Source organism: Trachemys scripta, chromosome 8, assembly GCF_013100865.1.
Source record: "Trachemys scripta elegans isolate TJP31775 chromosome 8, CAS_Tse_1.0, whole genome shotgun sequence".
Classification (NCBI taxonomy): Eukaryota; Metazoa; Chordata; order Testudines; family Emydidae; genus Trachemys; species Trachemys scripta.
In genome coordinates, this window is record NC_048305.1 from 64,072,313 (window position 1) to 64,089,401 (window position 17,089).

The window sequence follows — 17,089 nt, forward strand, 5'->3', positions numbered from 1 at the left end:
CCCCAAACAGATGGTCTGGTTGAGCGATTTACTCAAGAGCATGATCCGAAAGGTGGTGGCACAAGACAGAAAAGACTGGGATTACCCTCCTTTCATACCGGATGTTTGTGATACGAGAAGTTTCCCAAGCATCTACTGGATTCTCCATCACAAGGGTGAACCGCCGCCCAAGTAGGTAGTACCATAGAATCTCCATGGCCCATTTAACCGTTAGGCATTCCTTTTCTACTACGGCATACCATTGCTCCTTGGAGGGGGGAGGGCTAGCTCAGTGGTTTGAGCATTGGCCTGCTAAACCCACAGTTGTGAGTTCAATCCTTGAGGGGGCCACTTAGGGATTTGGGACAAAATCAGTACTTGGTCCTGCTAGTGAAGGCAGGGGGCTGGACTCGATGACCTTTCAAGGTCCCTTCCAGCTCTAGGGGATAGGATAGGATAGGAAGTCATTGCGGAGAAACTAAATGGATTCTTTGCTTCAGGTTTCACGGCTGAGGATGTTAGGGAGATTCCCAAACCTGAGTCAGCTTTTGTAGGTGACAAATCTGAGGAACTGTCACAGATTAAAGTGTCACTAGAGGAGGTTTTGGAATTAATTGATAAACTTAACAGTAACAAGTCACCGGGACCAGATGGCATTCACCCAAGAGTTCTGAAAGAACTCAAATGTGAAGTTGCGGAACTATTAACTATGGTTTGTAACCTGTCCTTTAAATCAGCTTCTGTACCCAATGACTGGAAGATTGCTAATGTAACGCCAATATTTAAAAAGGGCTCTAGAGGTGATCCCGGCAATTACAGACCGGTAAGTCTAACATCAGTACAGGGCAAATTAGTTGAAACAATAGAAAAGAATAAATTTGTCAGACACATAGAACATAAATTGTTGGACAAAAGGTTTCTGTAAAGGGAAATCATGTCTTACTAATCTATTAGAGTTCTTTGAAGGGGTCAACAAACATGTGGACAAGGGGGATCCAGTGGACATAGTATAGATTTCCAGAAAGCCTTTAACAAGGTCCTTCACCAAAGGCTCTTACGTAAATTAAGTTGTTATGGGATAAAAGGGAAGGTCCTTTCATGTATTGAGAACTGCTTAAAAGACAGGGAACAAAGGGTAGGAATAAATGGTAAATGTTCAGAATGGAGAGGGGTAACTAGTGGTGTTCCCCAAGGCAAGGGCGGATTAACAAATTTGCCGCCCCTAGGCCATCAAAAAATTGCCACCCCGCGCCCCCCCCCGCCAGCTCACTCCGCTCCCCCCCGCGGCAAGCTGGGGAGGGAGGGGGAGAAGGGGAGTTGCGGCGCGCTCGGGGGATGGCGGCGGCAGTGGAGCAGAGGTGAGCTGGGGCGGGCCGGGGAGTGGTTCCCGGCCCCCCGTTACTCCCCATGCCCGCGGGCCCTAGCTCACCTCTGCTCCGCCTCTTCCGAGCACGCTNAGAACTGGATAAATTCATGGACATTAAGTCCATTAATGGCTATTAGCCAGGATGGGTAAAAAATGGTGTCCCTAGCCTCTGTTTGTCAGAGAGTGGAGATGGATGGCAGGAGAGAGATCACTTGATCATTACCTGTTAGGTTCACTCCCTCTGGGGCACCTGGCATTGGCCACTGTTGGTAGACAGGATACTGGGCTAGATGGACTTTTGGTCTGACCCAGTATGGCCATTCTTATGTTCTTGGCCCGGCTCAGTTGGTCTTGCCCCACTAACTTCCCTGAGACCAGAGTGACAGCACTCCCAGAGTCCACTCTGGTCTGGATATTGTTCATCTTTACTGGCCTGGTGTACTCATGTGGGGTCGTTGCAACCCCCACCAGGCTGATTAGGCCACATTGGTCCCTGCGATCCCCCAGATTGCCTTGCATGGGCTCCTCTCTGTTGGGGCACTGGGCTGCTATATGCCCCAACTCCCCACACTTGTGACAATGATATCTCATCCGGAGGTTGCCCTCTGTCTTGGGCTTTCTGACCCATTTGCCCAGCCCTCCTGCCCCAGACCCCTAGGTTCCTTCAGGGCCGTGGGCCGCTCCTTGGTGCCTGTTCTTTCAACTATGGCTTTCTTGGAGTTCTCAATAATCCAGGGCCTCTGGGTCAGGACTGGCTTCCTGGAACACCGTATTTCACCTCCTCGGGTTTCAAACAGTTCACGGGCTGCCAGTTGTCTCTCCACGAGGGTGACCAGTTCATCATAGATGGAGGGTCATTCTGGCCTACCCAGGTTCGAGGATAGTCCCCTCATATAGCGGTTCAGCACCAGGAGCTCCATCATTTTCTCAGAGCGGAGGGCCTCTTGGCGTAACCATGTCCGGGCTAGGTGGATTAGGTCAAACAGTTGTGACCGCAGTGTCTTGTCTTCACAATACTGCCATTCATGGAACTTCTGGGCTCGCAAGGCCATCGTTACCTTGGACCTGGCCAGGATCTCTGCCATCAGCAGGGGGTAATCTGCCGCCTCCTCTGCGGTCATATCATTTTGTGCCTTCCCGCACAAAAATGGGGCAAGGATGCCCGACCACTGGTCTTGGGGCCAGGCCTCCTGTAGGGCTCTCCTCTCGAAGGCCAGGAGGTATGCCTCCACATCATCCTCCTGGGTCATTTTCTGCAGACAGTAGCTGGCCCATGTAGTTCACGTCCCACCATACCCGCGGCTCAGCTCTGTAAGGGCCTTCACCTGGTTCACGAGTTCCTGCAGCATGGCCCGATCTTGGGTGGCCTGATTCATCAGCAGGTGATTAGTCTCCTGCTGCAGCCGCATGGCCTCCTGATGGGTGGCTGCCTGGACCCGGGTAGCTTCCTGCTGGGCAGCGGTGGCTTACACCAGTGCTTTGACCACGTCCTCCATCTTGGGGATGGGGTGGTCATGACCCAATCTGGGTTACATTCACGGGACAGAAATCTCACTCCAGATACCATGTGTGGCAAAATGGCCGATGTTGATATGGTGGGTCCCGCACTTTTCTTGGCAGGGGGAAAGTACGCCACTCTTTGCCCCTGCTCTTGGGGTGCCAAGGGCCCCTCTAATGGCTCGGGAAGGTGGTAGAGGAGAGAAAGGGAGGAGGGGTCTGGGTTTGCTCCTCACTCTGAGCCCCAGCCACTCTCAACACCTTCAAGTTTCTAACCATCTTCCCTCCTTGGGTAGGGTTACCCTTGGTCCTGGATGCTGGGGGAGGGAGTCTCCCTGTCCTCCAGTTCTCTGGTCTTTCAATTCTTCAGCAACACACTTCCAAACTCCAGTCTTCTCTTCTTCCTTACACCACACTGTCTGCCTGAAGCAGGGTTTTTTAATTAAGTTCCTGACAGGGCCTTAATTGACTACAGGTGCTCCAATTAACCTATAGTAACCTACCCTCGTCTATAGGGAACCACACCTTAATTAGCCTAGGGCTTATATATCTCCCCTCGACCACTCTCCCACTTCTCCCTAGCCCTGCTGTAGCACAATAGCTAAATAAAGCAGGGAAATATTTTCAGATAAGATTGAACAGAAAAGGAGAGATGGTACGGTTGAGAGAACAAGAAGGAGCTCTAGAGAAGGAGGCTTTCATACTAACCAGGGCCATATTGTGGGAAGGAACAGAGAAGAGACTGGGGCTGGCTGAATAGAGAGAGAGACAGCATTATACTCTATTTTACAATCTGGCCCCTTTGTGCCACTCAGCTGGTGCAAGTGGGCCAGAATCTAGCTATATCAGGCCAACAAAATACAATTCATGTGGAAGGATACTTACTTTTTGATGATATGAAGCTGGCAGATCGGGCTTCCCGTTGTCCTCTTCCCCCCACCCCGACCTTTGAGTAAGTGACATGGCAGAAGACAAAGGGGATGTGGTGGGCTACATGATCAGTTTATCATAAATTTAAGAACCACACAGAGGTAGCTGCATAGCTGGGGATCACTGCACCACAGTGTACTCCAGCCACCCCCTCCCCTCTCACTCTCAACATATGGAGGTTGGAGAGAGCAGACTATATTGGTTTTATGCCAGTTAGAGTTCCCCCTGGGTAAAAGTGGAATCCCCTGCTGCTCATGCCAGCATCGTGTCTACTCCAAGTACTGAAGAGCAGTGACCAATATTCCTCCTGGTCTTCCATAAGTTATTGAATTGTATTTCACAGCATCTGCTATAGTTGAAATCTTTTCAACTAAAATATATATTTGAATATATTTTTTCATGTACAGTAAATGGTAGTTTCATTGTAATGGTTGTTGCAGGTTTTAACTAAGATATATTTTGGGGGGTTCATTCTAAATATTTATAATGGTGTGGGTGTTTGCTATTTGCCAATCTTTTCCTTTTGAAAAATCTGCACTGATGTCCCTATAAAGAATGTGAGTCTCCCCCACACTTGCTCCGGTATAAATCAGGGGTAACTCAATTCAGATGTATGGAATTAATCTGGTGTTACACCAGTACAGGTGACTTCAGAACTGGGCCCATAATATGAAAAATACCACAACTCATCACATTCTTTTTTATATCGTAGATAGTTGTACCTACCTAAGCAAACTGGTGGGTCTGTCCATTGGCCAGACTCACAGCTAACAAAGGCAGATCCCTTCATTCTATGAAAACTTTGGCACTTGTATTCCACTCTTGAACCTGAGTCATATTCTTTCTGTAGGAAGGCCATGACGTCTCCATTATCAATAGCAGGTGGGTGCCCACACTTTCTAGCAGCCTCTAAAATTAATGTAGAAATAAAAAACATGCACATCAGAGATTATTTACAATAAATGCTGTAAGATCACATATATTACAGAATAGTGCTATCAAATGTACTGTGATAGAGCAGGAAAGATTCCAAAGAAAATTTTAAAAAATCCTCTTGGTATTGGAACTGAACACAAAATACTACAAGATATATCTTTAAAGTTGACACAGCATGATACTTCCATACTAGCAGTATGGAACTGATGGCAAAATAGGTAACTAGCTACTCTAGCTTTGTCAAAATCTGATTCTGGTTGCTTTTCAAACAAGTTAATTTGGAAGCCTTTGGGTTAATCATCTCTGCCCAACTAATCTCACCATTCTGTCTTGAGCACTGACTAGCACAGAAACAGAAAGTAAGAGGCTTTGACCCAACTCCTCCCCTCCCAAGGCTCATGTGGATCAATCAACTGAGATGTGCATCCATGTGAAGTACCTACTCTCTCCAGGACCATATTACCATGTAGGGTATTTGATGCACCCAGCACTTGTCTCAGAGTATTGTGAATTACCATGGTATCTGCATATTGAAAGACTGGGGGTAAAATAATGGTAAGAGGATACAAGCTAAATAGAAGTTGGGACAATACGGGCCAAAGGAGTGGAATATGAAACATAGAATAATGCTAGAGAGATAAATGAGTGTAAATCATACAAAGGGATCGGTGGTGGGAAGCTGCAGCCAGCACATCCCTCGGCCTGCACCGCTTCCCACAGCCCCCATTGGCCTGGAGCGGCGAACCGCGGCCAGTGGGAGCTGTGATCGGCCAAACCTGAGGACGCGGCAGGTAAACAAACCGGCCCAACCCACCAGGGTGCTTACCCTGGTGAGCTGCATGCCAAGGGTTGCCAATCCCTGTCATACAAGAAAGAAGTACCACACAAATGGAGGGGAAAAGGAAAGAAAGAATCCCAGGACACAAAAACCTCCTGATGTCCCTATAACTGATAAAATCATAGATGTGGCTAAGCTGTGCCCTTTAGAAAGAACCCTTCACTGGGTGGATTTTAAAAATAATTCATAGAGAAGCCAAAGTCATCATCTGAAATTTACTCTCTAATACAAACTGCCTTTTCCTCTCTCTCTGCTCCTCTTCTCACAGAAAGGGAAGTGAGATTGGGATAAACAAGATAAAGTTTTGAAAATGGTAAGGCTAAAAATTAACATGAGTAATAAAATACTATACCTTTACTCAACATAACTTAACATGTGTCTCTGCCCTCTTTCTGCTTTATGGCCCGCCCCTTTTGCCTTATGGCCCATCCCTAGGTCTCACTTTTGAAATGTGGATTTCTGGCACTGGTTGCCATTTTGGAAAAAAAAAATCCTTTCTATTTAATTTATTCTTATCAGATGCATTAGAAATAGAAAAGAAATATATGTTTCTTGCTCTTTCCTCATTTTAACAAGAGAAAATGTTTTATATTTTTAATGCAATATTAAATAAAGTCTAGTAAACAGGTGTACAATGTTGTAATAACCGAAGAATAAAGAAAGGCTAACGTGCATCTTTTCTGTGGGGAAAAACAGTTGTGACAAAAAATGTTAGTAATGGCAGAATCAAGTGTTCCTATATATATATATATATACACACACACACATACACACACACGTATAAAAATCACATTTTTAGAGAAAAATATTATTTTATGCATTTACTGTATTTTTAAATAAAGAAATTAAATAATTGTACCACGTCTAAATAACAGAGAATAAAGAAGTTTTATATATGCACACCATGCATTTTTCTTATTTTTAGATAAAATATTTTTATATATTTAGTACTTATTTAAATAGTAATTAATTATACAAAGTCTCAAGGTAGAGACATAAAAGAGAACTGTTAATACATACTGTATATAGAATTATGCATTTTTATAAGAAAATATATATTTCATGAAGTTAATGCCTTTCTAAATAGTCACTAAATAATACTTTGTGACCTTTGTGGAACTGTTTAATCAACTTCATTTAGAATTGTAATATCTGCATAATTTTTTTTCTAAAAGTGCATAATTCTCTCTATATGTATATATTAATACTTCTCCTTTATTCCTTTGTCATTAATACTTTCTATAATTATTTAATGATTTTATTCAGAAATATGCTAACTGAATTAAAAATATGTTCCTATAAAAATGAGGAAAATGCATATTAACGTCATAACATTTCTCTATTCTGCTGTTACTAAGCTCTTTTATGCAATGACTTCATTTAGAAATGTACTAACTTAATTTTCTCTACAAATGTATGATTTTATGTAACACTCCTTTATTTCTCTATCATTCACTTTGTATAATTATTTAATGAGCTAGAACTGTTCTAGATGCACAAAAATATTTGTCTCTCAAAATGCATGATTCTGTATATGTATTAAGACTTCTCCTTTATTCCTCTGACCATAATGCTCTATTTAGAAGTGAACTAGCTGCATTTAATTTTTTTCTTAAATGATAGAAGGGATGCTAATATATATGTGTTAACACTTTGTTCTGCCATGACTAAGATTTTTGTAAATGAGTACACTCCTAAATAATTATTTAAAAACTGTCTTAAAATTATTTTTTTCTAAAACATGCATGTTAACTTTTTTGTATTGTTCTGTCATTAAGACTTTGTACACCAGATTACTAGACTTTATTTAAAATTGCACTAAATGCATAAAAACATATTTTCTTCTTAATGAGGAAAGGGCCACAAAGCTTCATTCAGTTCTACTACTTCCAGAAAGGAGAAATGGAATCAGAAATTTTAAAACTTCCATCCTTTTTTCAAGACGGCTGCCAGCACCAAAAATGCACATGTCAAAAATGAGACTTAGGGGAGGGACATAAGGCAAAAAGGATGGGTCATAAAGCAAAAGAGGGGCATGGGAACATACCAAAAATCACATGATGAGTGAAGCTATAGCTTTTTTTATGACTAACATATTGAATTTCCCTGGAAATAGAGGATAAAGGCAGCAAGAAAGTGAGAAGAAAAATTATCACAGAGCTACACAGCTATTGGCTTTCTACATATCACTTAGCCTTCTGTATCTAATAGCTAAACTTTAAGAAACTGTTTGGGGTAGCATGAGGCTCTCCACCTCAGGGATAGCTCCAAAACCATTGCATCTCCATTCAAACCAATGGTTTAGCTTGGTGCTTTATGGTGTGATCAGGGTGAGTTGCATGCTCCACTACAGTTTAGAGGGGGATGAGTTTTATGCTCCCCTTTGTGGTTGGCTAGCTCTTCTGCCAAGGCCCTGCTTCCCTCTGCTCCTTATGTGGTGAGTAGCATCCCACTGAGAGCAGCACTAGTAAAAACATTTGGGTTAGGATGCATAGAAAGAAAGGCAAACAACTATGAAGATTTATCAAAATCATCATGTTTCTGCAAAAAGTTTGAATCAGTGTTTTATCAGTAGGAAAATTTCTGATGAGCTCTATCCACATCATACTGTGTTCTTCCTCCCCAACTCACAGAAACTCTTCTGTGGGTTCTCCCTTGGAGTTTATGCTCTGTGCCTGAGGTGGATATGCCAACTAGTCTCTGCCAGATTGTCTCCCCCCCCACCAAAAAAAAAAAAACAAGAGCAAAGTCATCTTTCTTTTTCATATCACAAGGATAATTTTGTATGTACCTGAGCATACTGGTGGGGCTGTCCATTTTCCTAAGCGACATGTGATTATTTTGGATCCTGTCATTCCATGAAAACTTCGACATTTGTATTCCACTGAAGAGCCTGCTGCATATACTGGCAATAGGTCAGAAATGATGTCTCCATTTTGAATAGAAGGTGGGGGGCCACACCTTCCTAACACATCTAAAAAAACACAGAGCGTTGAAACACAGAGTAATTGCACTATATTAGGGTACTAGTTACGTAAAGTGGAAGTTCTAGTAGCACTATTCCCTGCCCTAACTATACCTGTAAAATCTGAGCCTTCAATAGAGTAAAAGATCAATCTTGCTATTTTTTTAAATTAATGTTTAACTTGCCTCATATTTTTCTTTTCTTCCAGGTCTCTCTTAGTTCCTGATTCCAAGTAGTTACCTCTCACTGTACAGACAACATGGAAGGAAGGGTGGTAAGGCTAGAATATTGGAATTACTCTTCTGGAGAAGTTTTAATCTACCATGAGATCCATGCTCTATGAAGGCTCAGTAATGTTCATGCATCTTGGGTAGACTATTTCTATGTGCTCTGTATTGGACTAAGAAGGTGGAGAAGTGCTTACATCTGTCTAGTGAGGTTACCAGTGTGAGATGTGATAGTGGTTATTGTGATATAAGCACTTCTCCACTGACCTACTTAATATACATTAAAGAGCAATTTAATATCATAGTCTGGACGAGTCTAGGAGAAATTCCAGCATAATTAAACATTTGTGTCCCTCATTTGGGGTCCTTGTTATACATTGTGCCCTGCATTTGGGCATGGCATGTTGAGAAGCTTGTCCTGAGTTGACTTAAGTTCTTGCCACTCTAAATTGTCATTAAATAAACTCTAGAGGCCACATCCTTGACCCCAGTTAAGGTCTTTTCACACCGTTGGAGTGACATGAAAAAACTTTTAAACTATCTCTAACTGGGAATGGTGAAGATTCCCCCTGTATGATGGAGTGGTTTGTCATGGGCAGCCCCACCCAGTCCTCAGCTGGTAGAAGGTTCCCTATGGGACTTCTCTTGTCAGCACAACTTAGAACAGTCCTTGTGCTGCTTACAGTTATGGCAGGAGCTGTTTCTCCCCCACTATCCACTTATGGCCCCAAATGTGGAGAAAGAGCAAGGTGTCTGAATGCTGTTCTATTCTCTCAAACCCACTAAGCATTACCCCAAGTTTCCCATTGCCTGGTAAGTTTCTAACTTATATAAAATTGTATTCTTTACTCTGAGTATTTGTGTCCTTTAATAGATTGTCGTGAAGGACCTTGTTAAGAACACGAAAAAAAACCACCCAAGGAAATTCTGTCTTCTGGTCCCATGTATCCACTGTCTTACCAACTCTTTCCAATAATGATAAATGAATAGAGAAGCACCTCTGCTAGGTTCATAAACCCACACCTGTATTTGCAAGGGAGCTAATTTAACCATAAATGCATCTAATTTGATTTCTCCTTTAAAGGCTAATTATTTTCCAATGTGTGCTGTTCTATTTCCAGTATGACAAATAAGGCAACAGGACACTTAATGCTGCTATCTACCCTGATCTATTAAATCTTTGTTTTCTAACAACTAAATCAGTGAAGCCCTCCTAAATAAAAACAAGTAAATTCATTCCATAAGTGTCATCTGTACATTCCACACTTTTGATAGTGGTGTCATTTTTTCTGTATTTATCAAATATAAGCCTATGAAGTACTGGTCTTTTGTTTCAAGTTTGCTCATTTTCCTCCCAGCTCAGAATATCCCAAGGAATAGTAATTTAATTAAGGAACACATACCTTTATTGCACTGGGGATACACAATATTGCCTGAATGACACCACACAGTGAAATCAGGAGATAAAAATGCCTGGGGTACATGTCCTGATTTGCACTTAAACACAACAAAATCATCATGTTGTATGTATTGTTTTCCATTGTATGCCTCAGTCAGCTCTATGCCACGGTTTTGCATTTCTTCCTGAGAGATAACACATGGCTCTAGAATGAGAAAAGCAGAAATCTAATGATGTACATATAGTTATCATGGTTGAGGTCTAGGTGGACTGATTCGGGGGAACCGATAGAAGAAAAGTATCTGGATTGTCAGGAACAAACACTGAACAAGATATTACCTGGCTTTTCCAATAATCACAAATTTGTTTTGATGTTAGCAATAGAAAAATGGTATGGTCAAGAACCTGGGATTCCCAGATTAGATCTCAGCCAGTGGCCTGTACCAGATGTATCAGAGGAAGGTGTAAGAACCCTGAGGCAGGCAGAGATGGGATAATTTGCTCCCCACCCCCTAATATTAGATCTCAGCTTGATCTCTAATAATTACAGACTGATTTAACCCTGAAACAGGAGTGTGAATATTGTTTCCACATTTTTTATCATTATTAATCATGATAATTCTGGATATTCTTGTAGGCCTTATAAACACTGAATTCCTTTTTGAGTCTTGCTAACTTCTTGGCCTCAATCACTTCCTATGGCAATGAGTTCCATCATCTAATTACGTGTTCTGTGAAAAAGTATTTACTTTTGTCAATTTCAAATTTTCCACCCTGAAATTTCATTGAATGTTCCTTTAAAAGGACTTCATTGAAATTGTAAAGAAAATACATTTTCCAATAACTTCTAAAAGAACCTCAGGAGATTTTGAACTTTCATCAGAAATATTTAGATTTCTAACAGTAAAGTCTCTATATTACAAAGTTCAAAATATTGGTACAAAATAATGTAACAAAAATGATATTTGAACTGTGAAGCACTTTTACCTACTACCAGATATATAAACATCATCTTACCCTCACAAATTGGTGTTTCTGTCCAGTTTCCATTGTTACAGAAAGATTTATTTTGCCCTTTCACTGAATAAAACTTTTGGCATTTGTATTCCACAGAAGAGCCTGAGGCATACTCTTTTTGCAAAAAAGTAGTTATATCTCCATTAACAACAATAGGTGGACGTCCACATTTCTTTCCTGTCGCTAAGCAAAAACAAACAAAACAAAATGATACTGCATGCCCAGTCATTACTTGTTCACCCATAAGGCTACTTGGGATGAGATTTTCTTCGTTATCTTCCCCTCATTTCATGTGAGTTATAGACAGTGTCTGCAAATTATCATACCTACCAGAGATACACAGTGGAAAATCTATGTGTCCATCAACACACTTCCTGGCTGAAGGTTCTGTGGGGTTATATCCTTCACTGCAGGAAAATTCCACTATTTGATCATTTACAACCATTATTGTACGTCTACGGCCACTGGACAGAAGCAGTTTTTTGTCCTCCAGTTGCTGTTTTGTGATGGTACATGGTGCTAAATGAAAACAGGAAAAAATTAGAACAATGTATTATTCACCACAAAGCTTTAAGTTAATCAGTTCCAAAACTCTAAATCAGATTACACACAATTAAAGCTATTGCTTTATTTTAATCTTTCACCATAATAACAATCTCTTCTATGATCTGGCCGCAGAAAGTGATTATGGCAAATATCAAAAATAATTTATTAATTAAATCTCATAATAAATTTCATGAGTCTGCATTAGATATGGGGCCTAAAACTGCTCCCATTGGGTGATTGGGCTCAGAGTCTAATTGCATTTTGATTGCAAATTAAACTTGTCAAGGAATGGTGAAAGGGAGATGGTTGCTGATTGGATAGTTGGAACTGGAGTCACCAGAGAAGTCACTGAAGAGAATAGAAAACTAAATTCAAATTACCTCTCCAAAGCAACCACCTTTATTATTATTTTATCAGTCCCTCAATGGATCACTTTTGATAGGTTTCATTGTACTAGTGAAAATGTAGCACACGAGTTAAAGTTGTGACTAAGCATATTACTTTTAGGGGCTCAGTGTGGTATTCACAATACAGGGGGAAAGGGTTAAATTTCTTGGGAGATGTATGGGGTGAGGCAAGCAGGGGTTTAAAGTTAGCCATTTTACATTAACCTCTTAGGCTTTCTAATATTTCTTAAATTGCCAAATGTTTAAAATTACTATTTATAAATTGTCCTCTTGGGAGCTGGAATAAGGAATGCCTGAGCATAGATTTCAGGGAGCAAGGAAAGTCAAGCCACAAGAGGTGGGTTTTGTGGAGGGATTTGAAGGAGGAAAGCTGTTCCAGGAATAAGGAAAGAAGGTGACTCCACAGTCATTATAATGTCAACATCTACATTGAAGGAGAACGCATTGAACCCACTAGAAAAACAATGCTATAAAATCCAGTGATGGAAATTTAATATAATACTTGTTTTCTCCCTGGTCAAATACCTGCATGAGAATGCACCCTAACTTCACAACATGGAGACACGGTGATAGCAACCAACCGCTTTCCTGCAATAGTGGAATAATGAAGGATTCTTCTCACCTATGGTCTCTGATCAACTACCGAGTTCTACATACATCTGCATTTATTAACAAAAATTCACCAAGACTTAAGCTGTGGGGAATAAAATAGATTCAAATTTCCCTTTACCCAAACATTTTGGCGCTGGCATCCAGTTTCTCCCATAACACGTTATCCGTTCAGATCCTGCCAGTGTGTATCCAGGATAGCAGCCGTACTGCACAGAGTCACTCTCCACATATTGCGATTTCTCACCACTAATAATATTGCCAAAATCAACATCAGGCGGCTGTTCACATACTGGCACTACACAAACCAAACACACAGTGTTATTCATTATAGGTGCAGATTGGGTAACTGAGCATCTGAAAAAGCATTTCAGACTATTTTGTCAGCTTGCAGTGCAGAGCTCAGGTAAATTTTAGATTGTATAAATATTTCCAAAAGACTGACTTGAGCTAAAATATAGCACTTTTATCTCTCCCTCTTTCTCTACTTTATATAAACAAACCATCACTGAAAGAAAAAAAATCATTTTGCAGGCAGGTTAGACTTTCATGTTTTGTTACTTAGAAACCTATTCCATGTTGGTGACATTATCACTGAAATGATAAACAGTGAAGAACTGTGTAATCTTATCACGTCCACACTGGTCAACGCATTCAAGTCTAAAATATGGCATGGGGCTCTGGGAGAGGGGGAGGGAGTCCTACAGAGAGAAGTGGGCAAAGGCTAGTGTTCAAATCAGATATCATTCAGATTTGGAGGATCTGAATATTGTCCAAATATCAGAACCCTCCCTGCCCAAATCTGAATAAAACTTCTGAGTCTGAATGGAAAACAATTCTGTCTAATCTAAACTAGTCTACCTAAGCATTTATAATGAGCCCATCATGGCAGAATCTACTTCAGTGTTGTCAATTAAGAGTGAACATGCCCTCTCGATTATTATATATATAATGCTACTAATAGCTACATAATCTGGTTTATTTTTAAAGATTTCTATATTTTATTTTAGATACATTAGGCCCATAAAACCTGCACATGTACTTGGAGTCTAGAGGTCAATTCACCAGTGTTCCCAACTACCATTTTGTTTAGTCTTTTAGAAAAAGAAATCCCTCCATTATACTGGATCCAACACCCATAAATTCTGGGAAATCTAGATCCAATGAATGAAAAATGCTGAGGTCTGGAGAAATGTTAACTAATCAGATTATGGCAAAGATGTTCAAAGATGCCTAGAAGATGAAGGAGAAATACTATTATTTTCAATGACAATTGTGTATCTAAATTCTTAAGGGACTTTGACAATCTCAGCCCATATATATAAAGTTTTTTTTTTTAAAATCATGTAAACTTAGGATGTGTGAATCACTCACCTAAGCCACTAAATGATGATGCTGTTGTCACCTTTGTCCTCTCCTACTTGTATTTGTCACCCCATCTGTTACTCCTCTTAATTAAAAGCCTGTCTAGCACCCTCACTCATGTGAGTAATCTCTGCTCATAAAATCATCCCTTTGTGTGGGTCTGCTCACAGGAGCAAGGCCTGCACCTTTAGCCATCTGCTTTGACCCTTTGAATGTAAAGAAAACTGTTACAAATAAAAAATCAATGACCATAAAGCAGAGATTGCCATATAGTGATTCAAGTATTCAGAATTCTTGGAACAGCTTATGCTTTTTCCTGAATTAACGTATCAAATCATATCAGGATTTATTGTTTGTCAATGCTAATATTTCTCTTTGAACACAAACATTTTAATGTTCATGTAAAGAAAACTCAGTATTAATTTAGTGTAGCACCTCCTCACCAATGCCAGGGTTATGGCTGAGACAATTCTTTCATTCGAAGCATTTACCGGTGCTGAAGTTTCTCATGTTCTTTGTCAGTCCAAAAGTAAATGTTTGGGGGGAACTTTGACCAATGTCTGATCAACCATTTTTCATTACTCAAGAAAAAAGAAGTTACTTCATTAACAAATTTAAGATTTTGATAAAACCAGTTCAGATCTAAAACCTCAAGCTCTACAAACTCTTGAGTCTTACTGAGGAATTAATGTCAGCTAATGTACAAAACAATTAACCGAGACAATGAAACAACTGATAGCACAGTATACTGGCACCTCATGTCATTTTCTGTGCAGAGTTTGGTGTACGTGGAATCCAGTTATTCAGATATGCCTGCCTGAGGAAGTGCATATCTTCCAGAATGTAATACATTGAACTACTGAGTAGCTCAATTAACATGGATTATTTGAGCAAAAACAGCCTGTCCTACATTAACAGTTATGATTCAAATTACTTCTTTGGTGTACTTAACTGCTTGGAACCCTCCCAGTCTCTTGGAAAGTCATCCCTCTAAGTCCTAGTTCACTGAATGATGTGATGGGGAAGGACTCAGAAGGTCTAGTGTCAAAGATAAAAATGCCCCCTTCTCTATAGAGCTCAACGGACTATCTAGAGCTATTTCTAAGGCATCTTTCCCTATATTATCTATATATCAGGCCCATATACCAGAAACTTTTCTACAATCAGCACAGTATTACTCTTGGAGTGATATGAAATAAAAACAATTGCTAAACAAACATAAATCCTGTTGAATTCATAATTCATTTAATGTGGCAAAAATAACTATGGAGATGAACAGGAAACAGATATGTGAGTACCTTAGTAAATTTCACCAGCTGTCAGGATTACAGCAATAATGCATACAGAGCTACTAGGAACACTCACATACTTTGGCACTCTGAATCCCTCTGAAGTATTTTGTTTCATTAGCCTTGTTTCATTAGGCAGTAGACACATGGGAATAGTCTCTAGAATAACACAAAAGTAAGGCTCCATAACTAACCCTCCATCTGCAAAGGTTCTCACGCACTCTCCTCCATTTGTCACTAAACCCCCTATTTACCATGTTCCATGAGTCATTGTTTTACCCTTGCAAAATGGAGCTGAGGATCTTTTAATTCATTTTGCATCTTACCTTGTCCCTTAGCATAGAAAGCCCAGAGTATCTGAATGATGATACCTCTCAGCAAAGTCATGCTGGTGCTTGATAAAGTACACCCAGCACTTGTAATAGCTGACATGGAGTTCTGCTCTTCTCTGGATCCTGTCCTCAGCAAATGAAGACTGACCTTCCTTTATAACCCCTCTCTGTTGCACCCCCGACCTCTTCTCTTGCAACATCTAATTCCAGAAATAACAGATATAAACTCCACCAGGAACACAAAACAAGTTGTTTGTTTGTTTCCCAATGCTCCTCTTTCATGACATAGGACCTGCACATCCACTAATGTGATATATGCCATCATGTGCCAGCAACGCCCCTCTGCCATGTACATTGGCCAAACTGGACAGTCCCTCTGCAAAAGAATAAATGGACACAAATCGGACATCAGGAATGGTAACATACATAAGCCAGTAAGTGAACACTTCAATCTCCCTGGTCATTCTATTACAGATTTAAAAGTCACTATCATTGAACAAAAATTTTCAGAAACAGACTTCAGAGAGAAACAGCAGAACTAAAATTCATTTGCAAATTCAACACCATTAATCTGGGCTTGAATAGGGACTGGGAGTGGCTGGCTCATTACAGAAGCAGCTTTTCCTCTCCTGGAATTGACACCTCCTCATCTATTATTGGGAGTGGATTACATCCACCCTGATTGAATTGGCCCTGTCAACACTGGTTCTCCACTTGCGAAGTAACTCCCTGCTCTCCATGTGTCAGTATATAATGCCTGCATCTGTAACTTTCACTCTATGCACCCGAAGAAGTGAGGTTTTTACTCACGAAAGCTTATGCCCAAATAAATCTGTTAGTCTTTAAGGTGTCACCAGACTCCTTGTTGTTTTTATGACATTCCCCTCACATCATTTCCTGACTCTTTTACTCTATGACCAACCCACTCTTTTGCATATGTCACAATTTTTGATTATCTAGTTGCTGGGTCACCCGCTTTCTGAAGGTGGCAGGATCTTCGGGGTGAATGTACATGGCCCTAGTCCTCTTCCCTCCTCAAAAGCAGCACCAGAAGGAGGCAGCTGGGCTGGCAGGTGCAGTGGACAGAACACTGAGGTTATATCTATGCTAGAGGTTTACTCCAGGTTGCTCAATTCAGTAAACCAGGAGCCTGGAACAAACATTTGGGCAGTGTTTACATTACCCTTTATGTCTGTGTCAACTACCTCATATTAACTGGCAGCCAGTTAGGATGTGGCAAAAAACTTGAGTGAAGCCCCAGGCCTGAAAGATAGCATTTGCCAGTGGAAACTAGTATTGTGCAAGCCTGACTGTTTATCAGTCATTGATCAGGACATACAGACACTTTGAATTTTGGAGTGAGGTAGAGCTTATTCTGGTAAATCAT

The 17,089-nt window shown here is 40.7% G+C and overlaps 1 protein-coding gene across 2 annotated transcripts in view; it reads right to left on the minus strand.

Annotated features, from left to right (window-relative positions):
- LOC117881257 (coagulation factor XIII B chain-like) overlaps positions 1-15,855 on the minus strand; it is a 31,793-nt gene extending 15,938 nt beyond the window's left edge. For both annotated transcript variants that reach the window (XM_034778264.1, XM_034778262.1), the window contains exons 1-7: positions 15,697-15,855; positions 12,838-13,014; positions 11,485-11,673; positions 11,155-11,337; positions 10,142-10,342; positions 8,338-8,520; positions 4,499-4,681 (exon numbers count right to left, since the gene is read on the minus strand). In XM_034778264.1, the coding sequence (XP_034634155.1) occupies positions 4,499-4,681; positions 8,338-8,520; positions 10,142-10,342; positions 11,155-11,337; positions 11,485-11,673; positions 12,838-13,014; positions 15,697-15,802 (1,222 nt within the window). In that variant the 5' untranslated portion in view covers positions 15,803-15,855. The remainder of the gene's footprint in view (positions 1-4,498; positions 4,682-8,337; positions 8,521-10,141; positions 10,343-11,154; positions 11,338-11,484; positions 11,674-12,837; positions 13,015-15,696) is intronic.
- Positions 15,856-17,089: the final 1,234 nt, after the last annotated feature.